At 45.7% G+C, this 14344-nt stretch overlaps 1 protein-coding gene across 9 annotated transcripts in view; it reads left to right on the forward strand.

Annotated features, from left to right (window-relative positions):
• Nucleotides 1-2582: 2582 nt before the first annotated feature.
• Nucleotides 2583-14344, forward strand: part of MYRFL (myelin regulatory factor like) — a 118874-nt gene continuing 107112 nt past the window's right edge. For 2 of the 9 annotated variants that reach the window (XM_070495076.1, XM_070495077.1), the window contains exon 1: nucleotides 2583-2780. In XM_070495076.1, coding sequence (XP_070351177.1) covers nucleotides 2705-2780 — 76 coding nt within the window. In that variant the 5' untranslated portion in view covers nucleotides 2583-2704. Of the gene's footprint in view, nucleotides 2958-14344 lie in introns of all 9 variants that reach the window. The other 7 variants (XM_070495074.1, XM_070495071.1, XM_070495075.1 and 4 more) reach the window with 5 other exon arrangements.

The raw sequence follows: 14344 nt of genomic DNA on the forward strand, positions 1-14344 counted from the left end.
GGTGGACAGTGTGTTGCTTTGATTCATTGATATGTTGTATCGTGGCTGCCAGTGAAGTGGCATTGATCACCTTATGTCATTATAGTATTGTTACTATATTCATTTTACTGTTCGTTAGATCTCTGTGCTTGTTACCACTCGTGACAAGTCTGTGCCCTTAAACAGCATCAGTGTTATCCTCCACCCCCAGCCCCTGGTAGCCACCGTTTTACTCTGTTTTTTTCTTTTACAGGTTTGACTTTTTTAGATTCCACATATAAGTGATGCCAATAGTATTTGTTTTTCTCTGACTTATGTCACTTAGCATAACATGCCCAAGGCCCATCCGTGTTGCTGCAGGTGGCAGAATGTCCTCCTTTCCCGTGGCTGAATAATACTCCATTGTGTGTGTGCACCACGTCTTTCTTATCCCTTCGTCTGTTCGTGGACGTTTGGTTGGTCCCGTATCTTAGCCATTGTGAATAGTGCTGTGATAAACGTGGATGTGCACGTATCTCATTGGGAACCTTTTTTCGTTTCCTTTGGGTATATACCCAGAAGTAACACAGCTATCTTTCTGGGTTAGATTTAGTTTTATCGTGCACCACAACTACCCAAATAGAAGTCATCCACAGATGTACTTAGAATGAATATGCGTGAAATCAAATTCAGCTTTAGCCCAACATTCAAAATCTACCCGAATCCTCGGCAGCCTCTTTGCCCTCTTTTCCCTCACTGCACAAGCACATGCTGTAACACAGTCTCGGCGCCTGTGCTGTCTCTCTGCCCCCTGTGGCTCCCGTTTTTAAAAACATGTCCATTGTTTTCAGTCTCTTCGGAGTCTAGCTCTTTGGGACACCTTCCCAGATTCTCCCAGATTAAGTTACTCTTTCCTCCCTATGTAATCTTGGGATGTTTTCCTGGCTCGTATCAGAGTCTGCTTGACATAGTTACTTGTGTCTTCTCATGCCCTAGATTTGAGCCTGTGGAGGGCAGGACCATTATTTACTCATCCTTTATTTCCTGCACTCAGCAGAGTTTAGCACAAGTTGAATTGAAACAAACAGAAAATGTTTCTTTTTTCTTTTTCTTTTTTTTTGTGAGGAAGATTGGTCTTGGAGCTAACATCTGTTGCCAATCTTCCTCTTTTTGCTTGAGGAAGATTGTCCCTGAGCTAACATCTGTGGCAATCCTCCTCTATTTTGTATGTGGGATGCTGCCACAGCATGGTGTGATGAGCGATGCTGGTCTGCACCCGGATCTGAACCTTTGAACCGCCCGCCGCCGAAGCAGAGCGTGGGAACTTAACCACTATGTCAGCAGCTGGCCCGACAGTCCATTTCTTTAAGCAACTTTGGGTTTTGTCCTTAAAGATCTGGGTCCCAATGTGACCTTCAAAATAGGACTCTAACCCTCTTCTCTTTCCAAGGTAAAATCAGTTTGCTCGTTTTCAAGGAACGGTTGATAGGTGTGAAGTTTTGAAATACTCATTAGGAAGTATACCACATCACCTGTACTAATTCTAACAATAATGAAACAATCAGACAAATTCAGAATCTGGCACGTTTTACAGGATAGTGGGCCTGGATTGTTAAAGAAGTGTCCATGTCGTAAAAAGCCCGCCAACCACCAAAATGACAAGCAGAGTGTTCTGTGTTCTCACAACGACATAACCAAAGGCTACGTGTGAACATCCATTGGATCCTTCATCAGAAAACAAAAAGCCATAAAAGATACTTTTGGGACAGTGATGGAAATTGTATGTGGGATATTAGTATTAAATTAATGTTACATTTCTTAGATGTAATACTGACATTTTGGTTATGTGGGAGAATGTCTGTATTTGTTAGGAGACACATAGAATTATTTCTGAGTGAAATGTCAAGATGTCAGCAACTTATTTTCAAATGGCTCAACCAAAAAGGTATATTTATATATCAAGAGAGAAACAGTAGAAGTGGGAAAATATTACTAAATAGGAAATCTAGATGAAGAGTATATGGATATTTCATGGTGCTATCCTTTCAGTTTTTCTGTAGGTTAAAAACGTTTTAAAAATAAGAGTTGGGAGAAAGAGAAGAGGAAGAGGCTGAAAGAACTGGTTTAATTTTCTAATTGTCTTCTTAGGCTGTTAATTAAATAAATTAATAGCTAGGCAGTGGAACCAAACATTTACTGTGGTCCGGCTTTATGTTTAGGAGTGAAACCAGCTAGGAGTGAACCATTTACCTGGTTGTCAGAATTATTACATCAGATGTGACTTTATTGCTCATTAGGGAGACCTCTTGTACTTTATGGTTTATACTTCCAAAGAAAATAAACTCCGGAGGCAATAGACTACGTGTGTCAAGGAATGTAAGTTTTCACTGTGAGTAAATTTGGAAGTATTTAACAAGTGCTGACTTTTCGTTATGGCAAGCCTGTTTAAATTACCTGCTATTATTGGTCTCTGTAAAAGTGCTTACATTGATTTGCCCCCTTTGTCTGAAGGAAAAAGACTCCTGCATCTTTGCTTGGTTGTAGCTGAATCGATGTGGTTGATAGAGAGTGAGAGAGATATATTGGTGTAAAAGGACAAGTAAGAGATAAGACTATGTATTTATTGCCCATTTATGTAATTACATGTGTCGCCGAGGACAAAGGTCCTTAAGACAGAGACAGAAGCACAGAGAGAGTTCCCGACAGGAGGGTAGAGGGCTTTGCTGCTGGGGGAATTTTTTTCTGCATGGTTGCCTCTCCTCCTGGCTTCACAGTCGTTTCGAGAACGTCACCGTCCTCCGGGCACAGCTCGCTGGCTGAAGGTATGCTTCCCTCCCGCAGAAAGCAAGCGAGGGTTTTTCAGGAGCGGTCCTCGGCCTGAGCCGGAGGACGGCCGGCCCCTCCCCAGGCCCGACGGCCGAGTCCGGGAGCACCGAGCCGGGGCGCGAGCGCCATGGACGTGCTGGGCGAGGACGAGGCTCTGCGGCAGTTCTTCGAAGGTAAGAGGCCGCCTCCGCGGAGCCGTGCCTGCGTGGGCTGCAGCTAAGCTGGCCTCGGGAGAGATGCTCGCCGTCGTGCTCGCTGTCCTGAAATCGGACTGCAGCCTTGTTTGCTGCATTTGTAGCAGAAATCCATGGTATGGGCAGTGGTTTGGATACAGGATTTCCATCTTAGCGCTTGGTTGGTAAAAGAATCAAGGGGTCATCTGTGTCGCTAGTGTTTGTCCCTGTCCTGGATTTTATCCCTTCTAATCCCTACATCTCAAAGATGGCAGATTTTGTTTTATCTTTAAACTTGCTGAAGATAGCACAAGAAAAATGTAAGATTTTATGTAGGACAGTTATTGTCTTACAATAATCAAATACAAACCAGCCTAAAACAGCAAAGGAGCACCTTTTTCCCCAATCCCATCTTCGTTTTTCGCAACCCTTAAAAAATGTGCGGTTGCATGATGGTTTGTTTTTGAAGTTAAGCATCTTTTTCCTCAGGGGCGAGGGTACTGTGGGACGTAGTTACACAGATCTTATTTCTTGTAAAAGCCTGAAGTGGCAGTCCAGCTTCTTGCGTTCGGCTGGCCTGATGTTCTGTCGCGGGTCTGTTGAAAATGTCAGCAAGGACTTGCCATCTTGTGGCACCGTTTGGTGTGCCGTTGGGGCGCGGCTTCAGTTCCTTCTCAGGTGGCCGCACTCAGACTTCCACGGGAAGGGAGACGTGGCCGCAGCCCTTCACATTTCAAGGCCTTTCCCAGGAGGGGTATGAGAAGGCTCGAGGGCAGACCTGCTCCTTTACAGGATCCTGGCAGATGCTGAGGAAGTGCTTTTGGCGTTTCTTGTGATTAGTAAAGTGTCCGACAAATACTAGATGTTTAAAGGTTGAATGGAATTGACCCAGCACCAAACAGTGCGGGGTGTCATACCAGGGAGAGGGTGATTCTAGGTCACTATCAGAAGGAATGAGCACAGTGCAGTAGTTTCTGTGGCTTGCATTTTGCGTTTGGAATATAAGACCAAGAGAATTACTGTGTATCTCAGCCCCATGACCCACCCAACAAGTGTGCTGCCTCTGCCAGTGGCCTAGTCATTGTGTCCACCTGGGTTGTGCTGGGCACACAGTAGGCACACATAACATTATCGATTGTTACTGCCTGGTGTTACGTCCTGTGCAACTTCCATTCCAACAGTAGATAGCAAGCTCCAAGCTATAGTTACAACTGCTTTCTTTTAGAGAAACCACTAATTCATTCTACAAATGTGAAAAGTCTGCTTGATTTCTTTGTGGAGCTGGAGAGGATCTGAAAAACTAATCTGGTCTCCCTGCCGTCTTGGGAAGTGGAGTTCTACCGGGGATCCCTATGCTGTCCTTGTTTGTGCTGTTTTCAGAAGTCCCTGGGAATACAGTTTCCACACATCCTCTGTGTAGCTTGTTACAATATCTGGTTATTACAGTAGCATTTCTTAGTCTAAACAAACTCTGTTGCTCCATGAAGCCTTCTTGTGAGGAGGGAGTCGTTTCTCCACAGAAAGAGAGAAAACGGTCAGTATTTTCCTACATTATCCTCACGTGACTAGATGGAAAGGATGTAGACTTTAGAAAGGAAGCATGGAGGCACCAGCTCAGCCATCCTCCTCTCCCTGAAATCACACAGCGAGTCGTCGATTTTTTGTTGCTTCCACTACTCAGCAAATATTGATCACTTACTGTGAGCGAAGTCCAACACCACCTCTTTCAAGTGGTAGCCAGTAGGACCTTGAAGCCTTTCCTGTAGAGGATGATGATTTCCATTCTCAAATATTCCTTAGAATGAGGACACGAAACTAGACATGGTGTTCTAAAGAGAGCCAGTTGTTGCATGTCGTGCTCTCGTTGGGTGTCAGTTTCTAATTAAATATGATCTTGAAAAAAAGTCAAGATCTGAGAATCAAGAAAAGTTTGGCAATTTGTTACCCGACTGAAAGCTGTTTTTCTCCATTTCCTCAGACTCTTCATTCTGAGAAACGAAGCTCTAAATAATGTATTTTTCCTTATAAATACTTTCGTATTGAAAAGTATCTTAATTAAAAGGATTGACGATATCTTGAATTAAATGGCCTTGGGCTCAAAGCCATTGATGATCTTAGTTTTTATTTTAAACTTTCAAATATGTCTAAATCTGTATGGTGTGTCTCAGGACAATGACAAGAACAGGGGGTGGTTCCAGGCAGCTGGTGGTTCCAACTCTAATTCAGATCCCCTGTCTGCCATTGACGCAGTAGGTGGGCCTGTTAGCTAGAGCAGAAGAGGGGGACCGGGTGCTCTAGGGATCCCAGTGTCCCCTGGACACTCAGAGGCCATGTGAGATGTTTGGCTTCTTCAGCAGAGCTGGCACCGCTGCAGGAGAAGGCTGGTCAGAAGAGAGGAACATTGTTTTAATAACTGAAAATTGGTTACAACTTAAATTTCTAATAGTGATGGGTTAGTGAAATAAATTATGGTTCTTCCATGTAATGGAATATTTTGTAGCTATTAAAAATGATAAGGAAAAATGTCTATGATATAAAGGGGAAAAGTAGATTACAAGTAGGTATATGTAATACAATTGGATATATCTTTCTAGAATAAAGTTTATTAAAACTAATTTGAAAACAGTTATATGTATACACGTGCACACAAATACGTAGAAAAAACTGGATGAATACACTTCAAGTATGAATAGTTATCTCTTAGTGGTAGGAATATGGAGATTTTTATTTTCTTCATACTTTATTATTTAAGTGCTTCATAGAATGTATTATGTTATAATCAGGTTATCTTAAATAAAGGAGAATGAGTTTAATTCAGCAGAACTCTTCTGTTTGAGAGTTTCTCTTCCGTGTAAAGAAAAATTATAAGAGACTTTGATTGTGGATGGATAGATTACTGGGTCTTCCGTAGAAAACTATGTGTACGTCATGCTCTTCTGGGCGATCAGGTTCTCTGGGATTTGTGCCTTTCATTATTTAAGAGCTATGTATTTTAAAACTACATGTTATAGATATCTGATATCAATGCAAATTATTTTTATCCACACATATGCAAATTAATTATGTCCTTAGGGGATCAATAGTTCCAGTACAAGCCAGTTTTGCATTGATTTGTAAATTCATTCCATGGCATATCCAGGTCTAGACATCTGTCTATCTGTATCTATGCACAAAGTTTATATCGGTATGTCTCTCGAGATCTAGTTGTATGTCTGCTGTTTGAATTCCATCCACATGTCCCTCTCTCTGTCTGTCATCTGTCTACCTATCTATTCATCTATCGGTATATCTGTTTGAATTCTCCTTGAACCACTTATAAAATCTTTCTGCTTCCTTCACTGGTTAAGTAAATAAAACCTTTGATATAAGTTCTTCTTACATTGGTATGAGAATCATGATTTTATCTTTAAAAATATGTATCTTTTAGGGGCCGGTTCCGTGGCTGAGTGGTTAAGTTCGTGCGCTCCACTGCAGTGGCCCAGGGTTCGGATCCTGGGTGCGGACATGGCACCGCTCATCAGGCAACATTGAGACGGTGTCCCACATCCCACAACTAGAAGGACTGGCAACTAAGATATACAACTGTGTACAGGGGGGTTTGGGGAGATAAAGCAGAAAAAAAAAAAAAAAAGATTGGCAGCAGTTGTTAGCCCAGGTGCCAATCTTTAAAAAAAAAAAATGTATCTTTTAACATGCAGAGCGTTAGGTTAGTTAACTTGGAGACTGTCCGTTTCCCCTGGCGTATGAACCACATTAGTACCGTTTATTGGGCGTTCACCACGTGTCAAGCACTGTGCTATTCGCTTTCATTCATCATTTCATTTAATTCTTAGAACAGCCCTCTGGTAAAAGGGAATAAGAAAATGAAGTACAGTAAATCCCATTTCTCAGTTTTCTTCATTTGTTTTTGAAAGCTGTGACCTTACGTTCTTCTTTCCTTATGGGTGTTTCTTTGGGACTACTTTGATATCAGAGGACTCATCTTTTATTCCCAAGATTTTTAGAACAACTTATAAAAACTGATTTGAGAAGAGTAATTTATTGTTCATATATTTAATCTTTAAAGAGGAAGTGTTCTGCGTTGGTGAGAAGCTGTTTAGTCATCCTCTTCATTGTGCCCTGGAGCAGGGTCTCAAGTGCTTGTCAGCTTATCCTGAAACAAAAGAGGAGACTCCCACCTGCTTGAGCAGAGTGGGAAAATGACACCTGAAGAGTCGATGACAAGGAGAAGCGCGGGAACCACGCAGCAGCTCCTGAGCTCTAAGAGCAACGAAGTCCATTCAGGAAGCTGCCGTCAAAGAAGCTTCAGACATTTTTGGCCTGTCTCCCTGCTTAAGATTTAAGTTTCTAGGTAGCTATTATTAAAAGAGGCTGGTGGGGATGCAGGGCAGGAAAAGCAGCCACTGCTCACGAGCTGTGCAGGAATACCACGGAGGTGCCACATGTGCAGGAAGACGGGGAAAATGCAGAAGGCTCTGGAGCTGAAAAGCAGTGACCGAGGGCCTGACTCAGTGGGATGAATCTAGAAAGGCTTCAAGGCGAGGCAAGTAGAATTGCTGAGTAGAAGCGAGATGTAGCTTGGAAAAGTGCCTGGATGATGTCAGCACTTATACAAGTAACATTGATGGGATCCATGAATGAAAGAGCGTGCAAAGGACTGTTCCGTTCAACACACAGTTGCTGAACGCTGGGTTTGGAGAACACAGCAAGTTCCATACAGAAGGAGGAAAACTTGACCAGCAGCTGGAAGGTCCCGAGAACGGAACCCGCGGCGGCGGTTAAGACAGTGCTGCCTGCTGGTGGAAAGTCTCAGGTTCCATCCTTACCAGAAAGAAGATGGTAACTGTCTCCAGTGGTCCCTGAATGTTATTTCTGCAGAAATGAAACCAACTGACTGGTGATGTTTCTGAATTCCTGTGAGAGGGTCAGAAGGCCTGAAGAGCTGAGTGCGGTGTGGACGGCAGGGGCTGCCCACTGCCAGGGCTGCCCCCAGCAAGGCTGTGCTTTGGGTAAAGGGCGTCTTTGTCCTCAGGCCAGTCTTTGAGTTCTTTGTCTTTCTTTCACTTTGGGACCACCACTTTCTCGCCCTCTCAGACAACCAGGACCCTTATGCCCTCTTCCTTCTGTCCCGATAAAACCTGAGCTTGCACGGAAAGTACAAATGGCAAATGATCTGATGCCATCTTACATCTCTATAGAATCTTGTATTCACCACGCTTTCATTGAATACGAAGCCGTTTTGATCAGATGAGCCAAAAAAAGGTTACCTTCTCTAAATGGTAGAATTTTAGACGTGCTGTTGCATCCTAGCCTCTCAGAAATTATCCCACAGAGGCAGGAGCTCCTTGTTTATTAGTGAGGCAGCCTCTGCTTCTGTGTGGGGACAGCATTGTCTGGGAACAAGGACACACTAAGGACAAGAAGAATCAGCCAGCTCACGCAAGCAACTTATGATTATGTGAACAGTCCTCTCTGATGTTGGCAGGTGCTGGAAACTGTTGCCATGGCACAAAGCATCCAAAACAAAGAGGTGATGGCTTGGTGCCACAGAGAAGAAATCCCTTTTCTGCTTTCATGCTGGGATCCTCAGGGAGAAGACGATTTAACTAGAATTCAAAATGCACCATAACTAGGCCAGAGCTAACCAGGTGAAATGCACATGCCCTGCATTTCAGAACTGCCGAGGGTCTCCCCACCTCCAGGGAATCTGGAACAAAATCACCTGACTAACCCTCCACCACGTTCTGTGGTGTTATTGATGATGTCGTCTTTTCAACTTTGGAGTTAGGACTAGGTTTTTGGAAGACTCCACAATGTCTTACAAGCTAAACATTCAATACGTGGACAACTTTGGAAAATGCGCATAACCGAAAATGAGGTCATCGTTGCCACTCACTGTTTAGTGATAAGTGCTATTCAGTTTAGTGTTGATCTTATGTGTTTTTTAAAAACAAAAATGGGATTATACTGTTTATACTCTTTAATAATGGACTTTTTCCTGGAATATAGAGTGAACATCTCTTCTTATCATTACTTACTCATCTACAACAGGGGTCGGCAAGCCATGGCCCACAGGCTAAATCTGACCTGCAGCCTGATTTTGTAAAAAGTTTTATTGGAATACACTCGTTCATTTACATTTTATCTGTGGCTGCTCTGATGCTATGCTGGCAGAGTTGAGTGGTAACAAAAGAGACCACACGGCCCTCAAAATCTAAAATATTCACTATCTGGCTCCTTGGTGTTTTTGTTTTCCTTTTTAAAGATTGGCACCTGAGCTAACATCTGGTGCCAATCTTTTTTTTTCTTCCTCTTCTTCTCCCCAAAGCCCCCAGAACATAGCTGTATATTCTAGTTGTAGGTCATTCTGGCTCTGCTATGTGGGACGCTGCTTCAGTGTGGCCTGATGAGTGGTGCCATGTCCATGCCCAGGATCCGAACAGGTGAAACCCTGGGCCGCTGAAGTGGTGTTAAGCTAGGAAAGAATAGTGATTCAAAGAGAGTGTAGTCAAATGTTTTCAGTGTTTCTGAAATCCCAGATAATTGAGCATGGAATTTGGGAAAGAAGGCTGTGGATGACCCTGACAAGTGGTTTCCATGAACTGGGAGAAGAAAGCTCAGTCTGTGGTAGGAGAGAGAGGAAGGCGAGAGGCTGATGCCTGTAATGCCTTTGAGAAGCTCCCTTGTGCCAGGAGCAGAGAAATTGGGCAATAGCTGGAGGGGGTGTGGAGGCAAGAGTTTTTATTTGACAATTTTGTTCTTAAGATGGGAGATACTAAAGCATGGTTTGCTGGTGGGAATGATTCAATGTGGATGCAGAAGCGGAGGGGGCGTAACTGTGGGAGGGGAGCCTCGAGAGTGTGGGTGAGGATGGGTCCGGAGCAGCTGGAGAGAGCGTGCCCTCAGGCAGCAGGAGCGCTGGCTGACTGGCAGCAGGAGCAGAGGTGGAGGGGTGAGCTAGATTTCAGGTGGGAGCCTGCTAGGTTCCTGCTGCTTTACCTGTGAAGTTTGAGGTGCGCTAAGAGGGAGCTTGGAGGGAGTGTGGGGGGACTGTTCAAGGGCTTTAGGAGGGAGAGTAAATTATGAAGTTATCTTCTTAGAGGGCATATTAGTTTCACGGGGCTGACATAATAAATTACCACCAACTGAGTGGCTTAAAACAGCAGAAATGTATTCTCTCTCAGTTCTGGAGGCCAGAAGTCCAGAATCAGGGAGCTGGCACGGCTGCCCTAACGCAAGGCTGTGGGGGAGGGTCGTTGCACGTCGCTCTCCTGGCTTGTGGGGGTGCTGCATCCTTGCTGCTCCTTGACTGTGGACTGATCACTCAGATCTCTGCCGCCGCCCTCTCATCACCTTGTTCTCTTCTCCTCTTCGCATCAGGACACTCGTCATTTTGCTTAGGGCCACCTGATCCAGGATGGTCTCGTCTTGAGATCCTTAACTTATTATATCTGCTAAGACCCTTTTTCCAAGCAAGTTCACATTTACAGGTTCTGGGTGGTCAGACCATTTGGGGGACTATTTTTCAATTCACTACAGAGAGAAAAAAAGCTAATCTGCTGGGAAATAAACAGTAGGATTACTCGTCAGTGCCACGTCCATTGGAGATTGTGGTGAGGTACTTTAGTGAGGTCATTACATTTGTACGATCTTCTCAGCAGCATTCAGCTACTATTCAGGTGCAGGCCTCGAGTGGGTGAAGAACTGGGTTTCACTAAAGGTGAGATTTCCCCGAGTTCCACAGACGGAGAGAAGGGAGGAGAGTCACCAGTCTCTGCAGGTGGGTGGTTAGAGTGATGGACCCTGGCATCGAACTGGGTGAGAAGGGAGGTGAGAGTGGAAGGGGGGTGAGGAGGGGTGGAAAAGTGGGAATAAGGCGTGAACGGGGTCCCCATGGGTGAAGGTAGTAGAGTAGGCGTGCCAGTGTCAGTGAGCGGGAAGGCTCAGCTAGTCAGAGAGCACAGGACTTGAAACTGAGGTTTCAGAGGATGGTGCAGTGCCTGGGGACGCCCAGGTCAGGAGGGGTCATGAGAGGAGGTGGCCGAGGTGAAGTATGTGAGAACTGGGGCTGGGTGTTACTGGTGGATGTTGAAGCTACCAGCAGTGATGCAAGAGCCGTGTTGGAGAGGGGAAGGCAGGGAACGAGATGCTGGTTCAAATGACAAAGGAAAAGTGACTGAGAGTTTGGTAGACGCCACTGCCAGGAGATGGCCTAGCCATGTGGCATGTGCTTCATATGAGCTGGAGCTTGTGAAGAAGGGATCTGGAAATGGCAACAAGGAGCAAGGAGAAGACCTCTGCCATTGTCAGGCCCCAGAGCGCGTGAGAGAGCCTCTTTGAGATGCCCCATAGTTACCCATCTCTCGCCGTTGGACACTGAGGCTCTAGGTGTCACCCATTATACATGTACTGCGATGAATTTCCCCCAAATCCTTACTCATTTATTTTCTATGAATCTCCCCAAAATAGAATTGTTGGCACACAGTATTTTCAAAATTTAGGGCTTTGTAAGCATTGCCAAATTATTTGCTGGGAAGTTTTAAAAATATCAATCTGCAGACTGTCATTATCTGCCTGAGACTAATGTGCATTTTTTGACTTAAAAAAGTTACTCTGGGGGGCTGGCCCCATGGCCTAGTGCTTAAGTTGGTGTGCTCTGCTTCAGTGGCCTGGGCTTGCAGGTTCAGATGCTGGGCGTGGGCCTACACCACTCATCAGTCATGCTGTGGTGGTGACCTACATATAAAATAGAGGAAGATTAGTACAGATGTTAGCTCAGGGCTAATCTTCCTCAGCAAAAAAAAAAAAAAAAAAAGTTACTCTGTGCTCAGAGTCCTTAACTTGGGCTAAGGTTCACGGGGCACTTGAACTCTCTGAAATTGGGAAATAGGTACTTGTGTAGGCTCATACTCGTAGGGAAAGGCTCCATAGTTTTCAACAGATGCTCAGTGAGGTCTCTGCCGCAGAGGAGGTTAGGAAGCTCTGCTCTGGTCCCAGGCTGTTGGCTGCTTCTCTGACTTGCCCTCCTGGAGCAGCCCACGTGGAGGAAGATGTGCTCTGAATCAGGTAGGAGATCCTGGACCAGGGCACAGTGCAACAATCAAAGAGTCTAGAAACTTGTAGATTCTACTCAAAATGTTGTTGAGGGATGGGTAAGGGAGATTTGATAGCATGATTGTGTAGTGATGAGAAAATTACTGTTTCGTCTGTATATTCTGAGTTGTAACAGTATCAGAAAACACCAGAATGACACTGTAAGCAGAAAGGGAGTGAATTGTTAAACGTCTGCTCTGTTTCATTGGTGGGTATAGAAAACTGGGTGACTTCTCCCAGCACTTGACCTTATGGGCAAGAGGTGATTCTTTCCTCTGCCCAGGGCTTCCTTCTCCCCCGTGGCTGTGCCAGGGCCTTGAAGAGGTGCTTCCCGGGCTGCACTCGGCTAGGAGGGAGCCCCTGGCAGTAGATGCACATTTGCTGGTTATTTATGCCCAGCCCGGTTCTGAGAAGATTCTGGGAATAGTTTATGTTAAAGGACACCTCAAAAATTGGTGTAAAAAAGTCCATCTGAGGGAAAGGGGAGGGTAAGGGAGCCTCCTTGGGGGTCAGTGGTTCCACAGGGAGATTCCACCTCTCCCCTCGACTCTGCCCTCCTTCCAAACATTCTCCATCTTTCTCTTCCTGTTCGTCACCAAACCCTGAAAAACACCCAGTCTCCTTCACGTCGCATTCACGCTCCCACCCAGTCTCATCTGGCTTCTCCTCTGATTTACTCTTCTGAAGTTTCTCCTTATTGTTGGATCGCATTAAAAATCTCCAGCCCGCATCCTGCTCGCCTTCTCTCCAGGACTGGTCACCACACCACGTTCACTCGGGGAAACTCTCTCCTGTCCGCCTCCGGGGCGTCTGTGTCTCTGGTTCTCATCAGCCTCTCTGTTTCCCTCAGGCTGGCGGTGGTTCACCCTCCTTCTTGTCTGCCGAGTCCTGTTTCGGAAACTGTTTTATTTGAGCACCAAGAGCTCACCCTGAACGGGTATTCCCCTGGATCAGCATATCCCAAATTCTGTTGCCAAGCACTAGACCCATATTTACAGCTGTTTGGTGTACAGACGTGTGTGCCTGGTGTCCCTCAGTTTCCGCACATCAATACGTTCAAAGTGGAACTCGTCGTCCTTGCTCTGGCCGACTTCAGCCAGCTGCCTCCCGTGTTGCCCTCCCTTCACTCCCCAGCAGACCTCCGAAACTGCAGACTGGAGTCAGCCTCGACCCCTCCTACACTCCATGGCTGATCGTTTACCAAACTCTGTTACTTCAACCTCAGGAATGTCTTTCAGCTGCAACCTGCCCTCTGTCTGCACATTCGTCCTAACTTCTCTCCCTGGGCTGACGCCCTTCCACTTTGCTTGTGGCTCACGTGAATGCCCTTGCTTGAACATTCCTGTTGCTTCTCCATTGCCTGAGCTGAGCACCGTGGTTAGTGTAACACTGTGACACTGCAGGCACCCTCACCTCCGGGGACTCCCCCATCCTTACGTCTGTTAGGGCTGTTTGCTCCAAGTGGTGAGAGCATGTCCAGGGCTGGAGCTCTAGTCTTGACTCCATCCTTTGCTAGCGGTGTGATCTTGGTCAAGTTATTTAATCTCTCAGTGCCTCAGGTGTGCGTCTGTAAAACTGGGCTCTCAGTGCCGTCTGACGGGACTCTCATGAGGGGTAAATGGTTCGAGATGCACTAGGCTCAGGACAGCTCCTGGGCCACCGCGTGTTTGTTACTACTGTTATCATCATCAGCATTGTTCTTATTGTCATCTATACCCAGCTCCGCTGAGCTCCTCATGCTTCTTGAAGCCACCCGCCCTTTCGTAACACTGGGTCCTTGTGCCTTCTGCCCGGAATGCGCTTTCCTCCTCCTTCATCCAGCAAATGTCCCGGCAGAGTTAGAAGTGAGTGCTCATGCTTCTCCAGCGCCTCATCCAATTTTGGGCGTGCACCCCTCACTCAGAAGTTGCTTTACGTGCTCACCTGTCTATCCCCAGTGAAGACATGAGCATCTCTGGGCGAGGACCTGCCTTTGTCTCTGTCATCTTTGCAGGCTTGGTGTCTTCCGTGTGGCAGTGACTCAAAAAAAGTTTGTTAAACATGCATAAATGAACGAGATTCTTTTTTTTCTTTTTAGGGTGACAGTAAGTGAATTCAGTTTGTTAACCATGAACTTCAAATAATACCAAAGTGTAGAATAAAGAGGAAAAAAATTTCTTAAATTCCCACCTGCCTTCTCCAGCTTCTCCCTGCCCCTCTGTGTGTGCTCTAATCTCAGGACACACTGGGCCTCTCCTGGATTCCAAACCCAACCCATTGGAACACTCACACTTCCTCCCGGCCTGCCTGCATTG

This window comes from Equus asinus, chromosome 22 (assembly GCF_041296235.1).
Source record: "Equus asinus isolate D_3611 breed Donkey chromosome 22, EquAss-T2T_v2, whole genome shotgun sequence".
Taxonomy (NCBI): domain Eukaryota; kingdom Metazoa; phylum Chordata; class Mammalia; order Perissodactyla; family Equidae; genus Equus; species Equus asinus.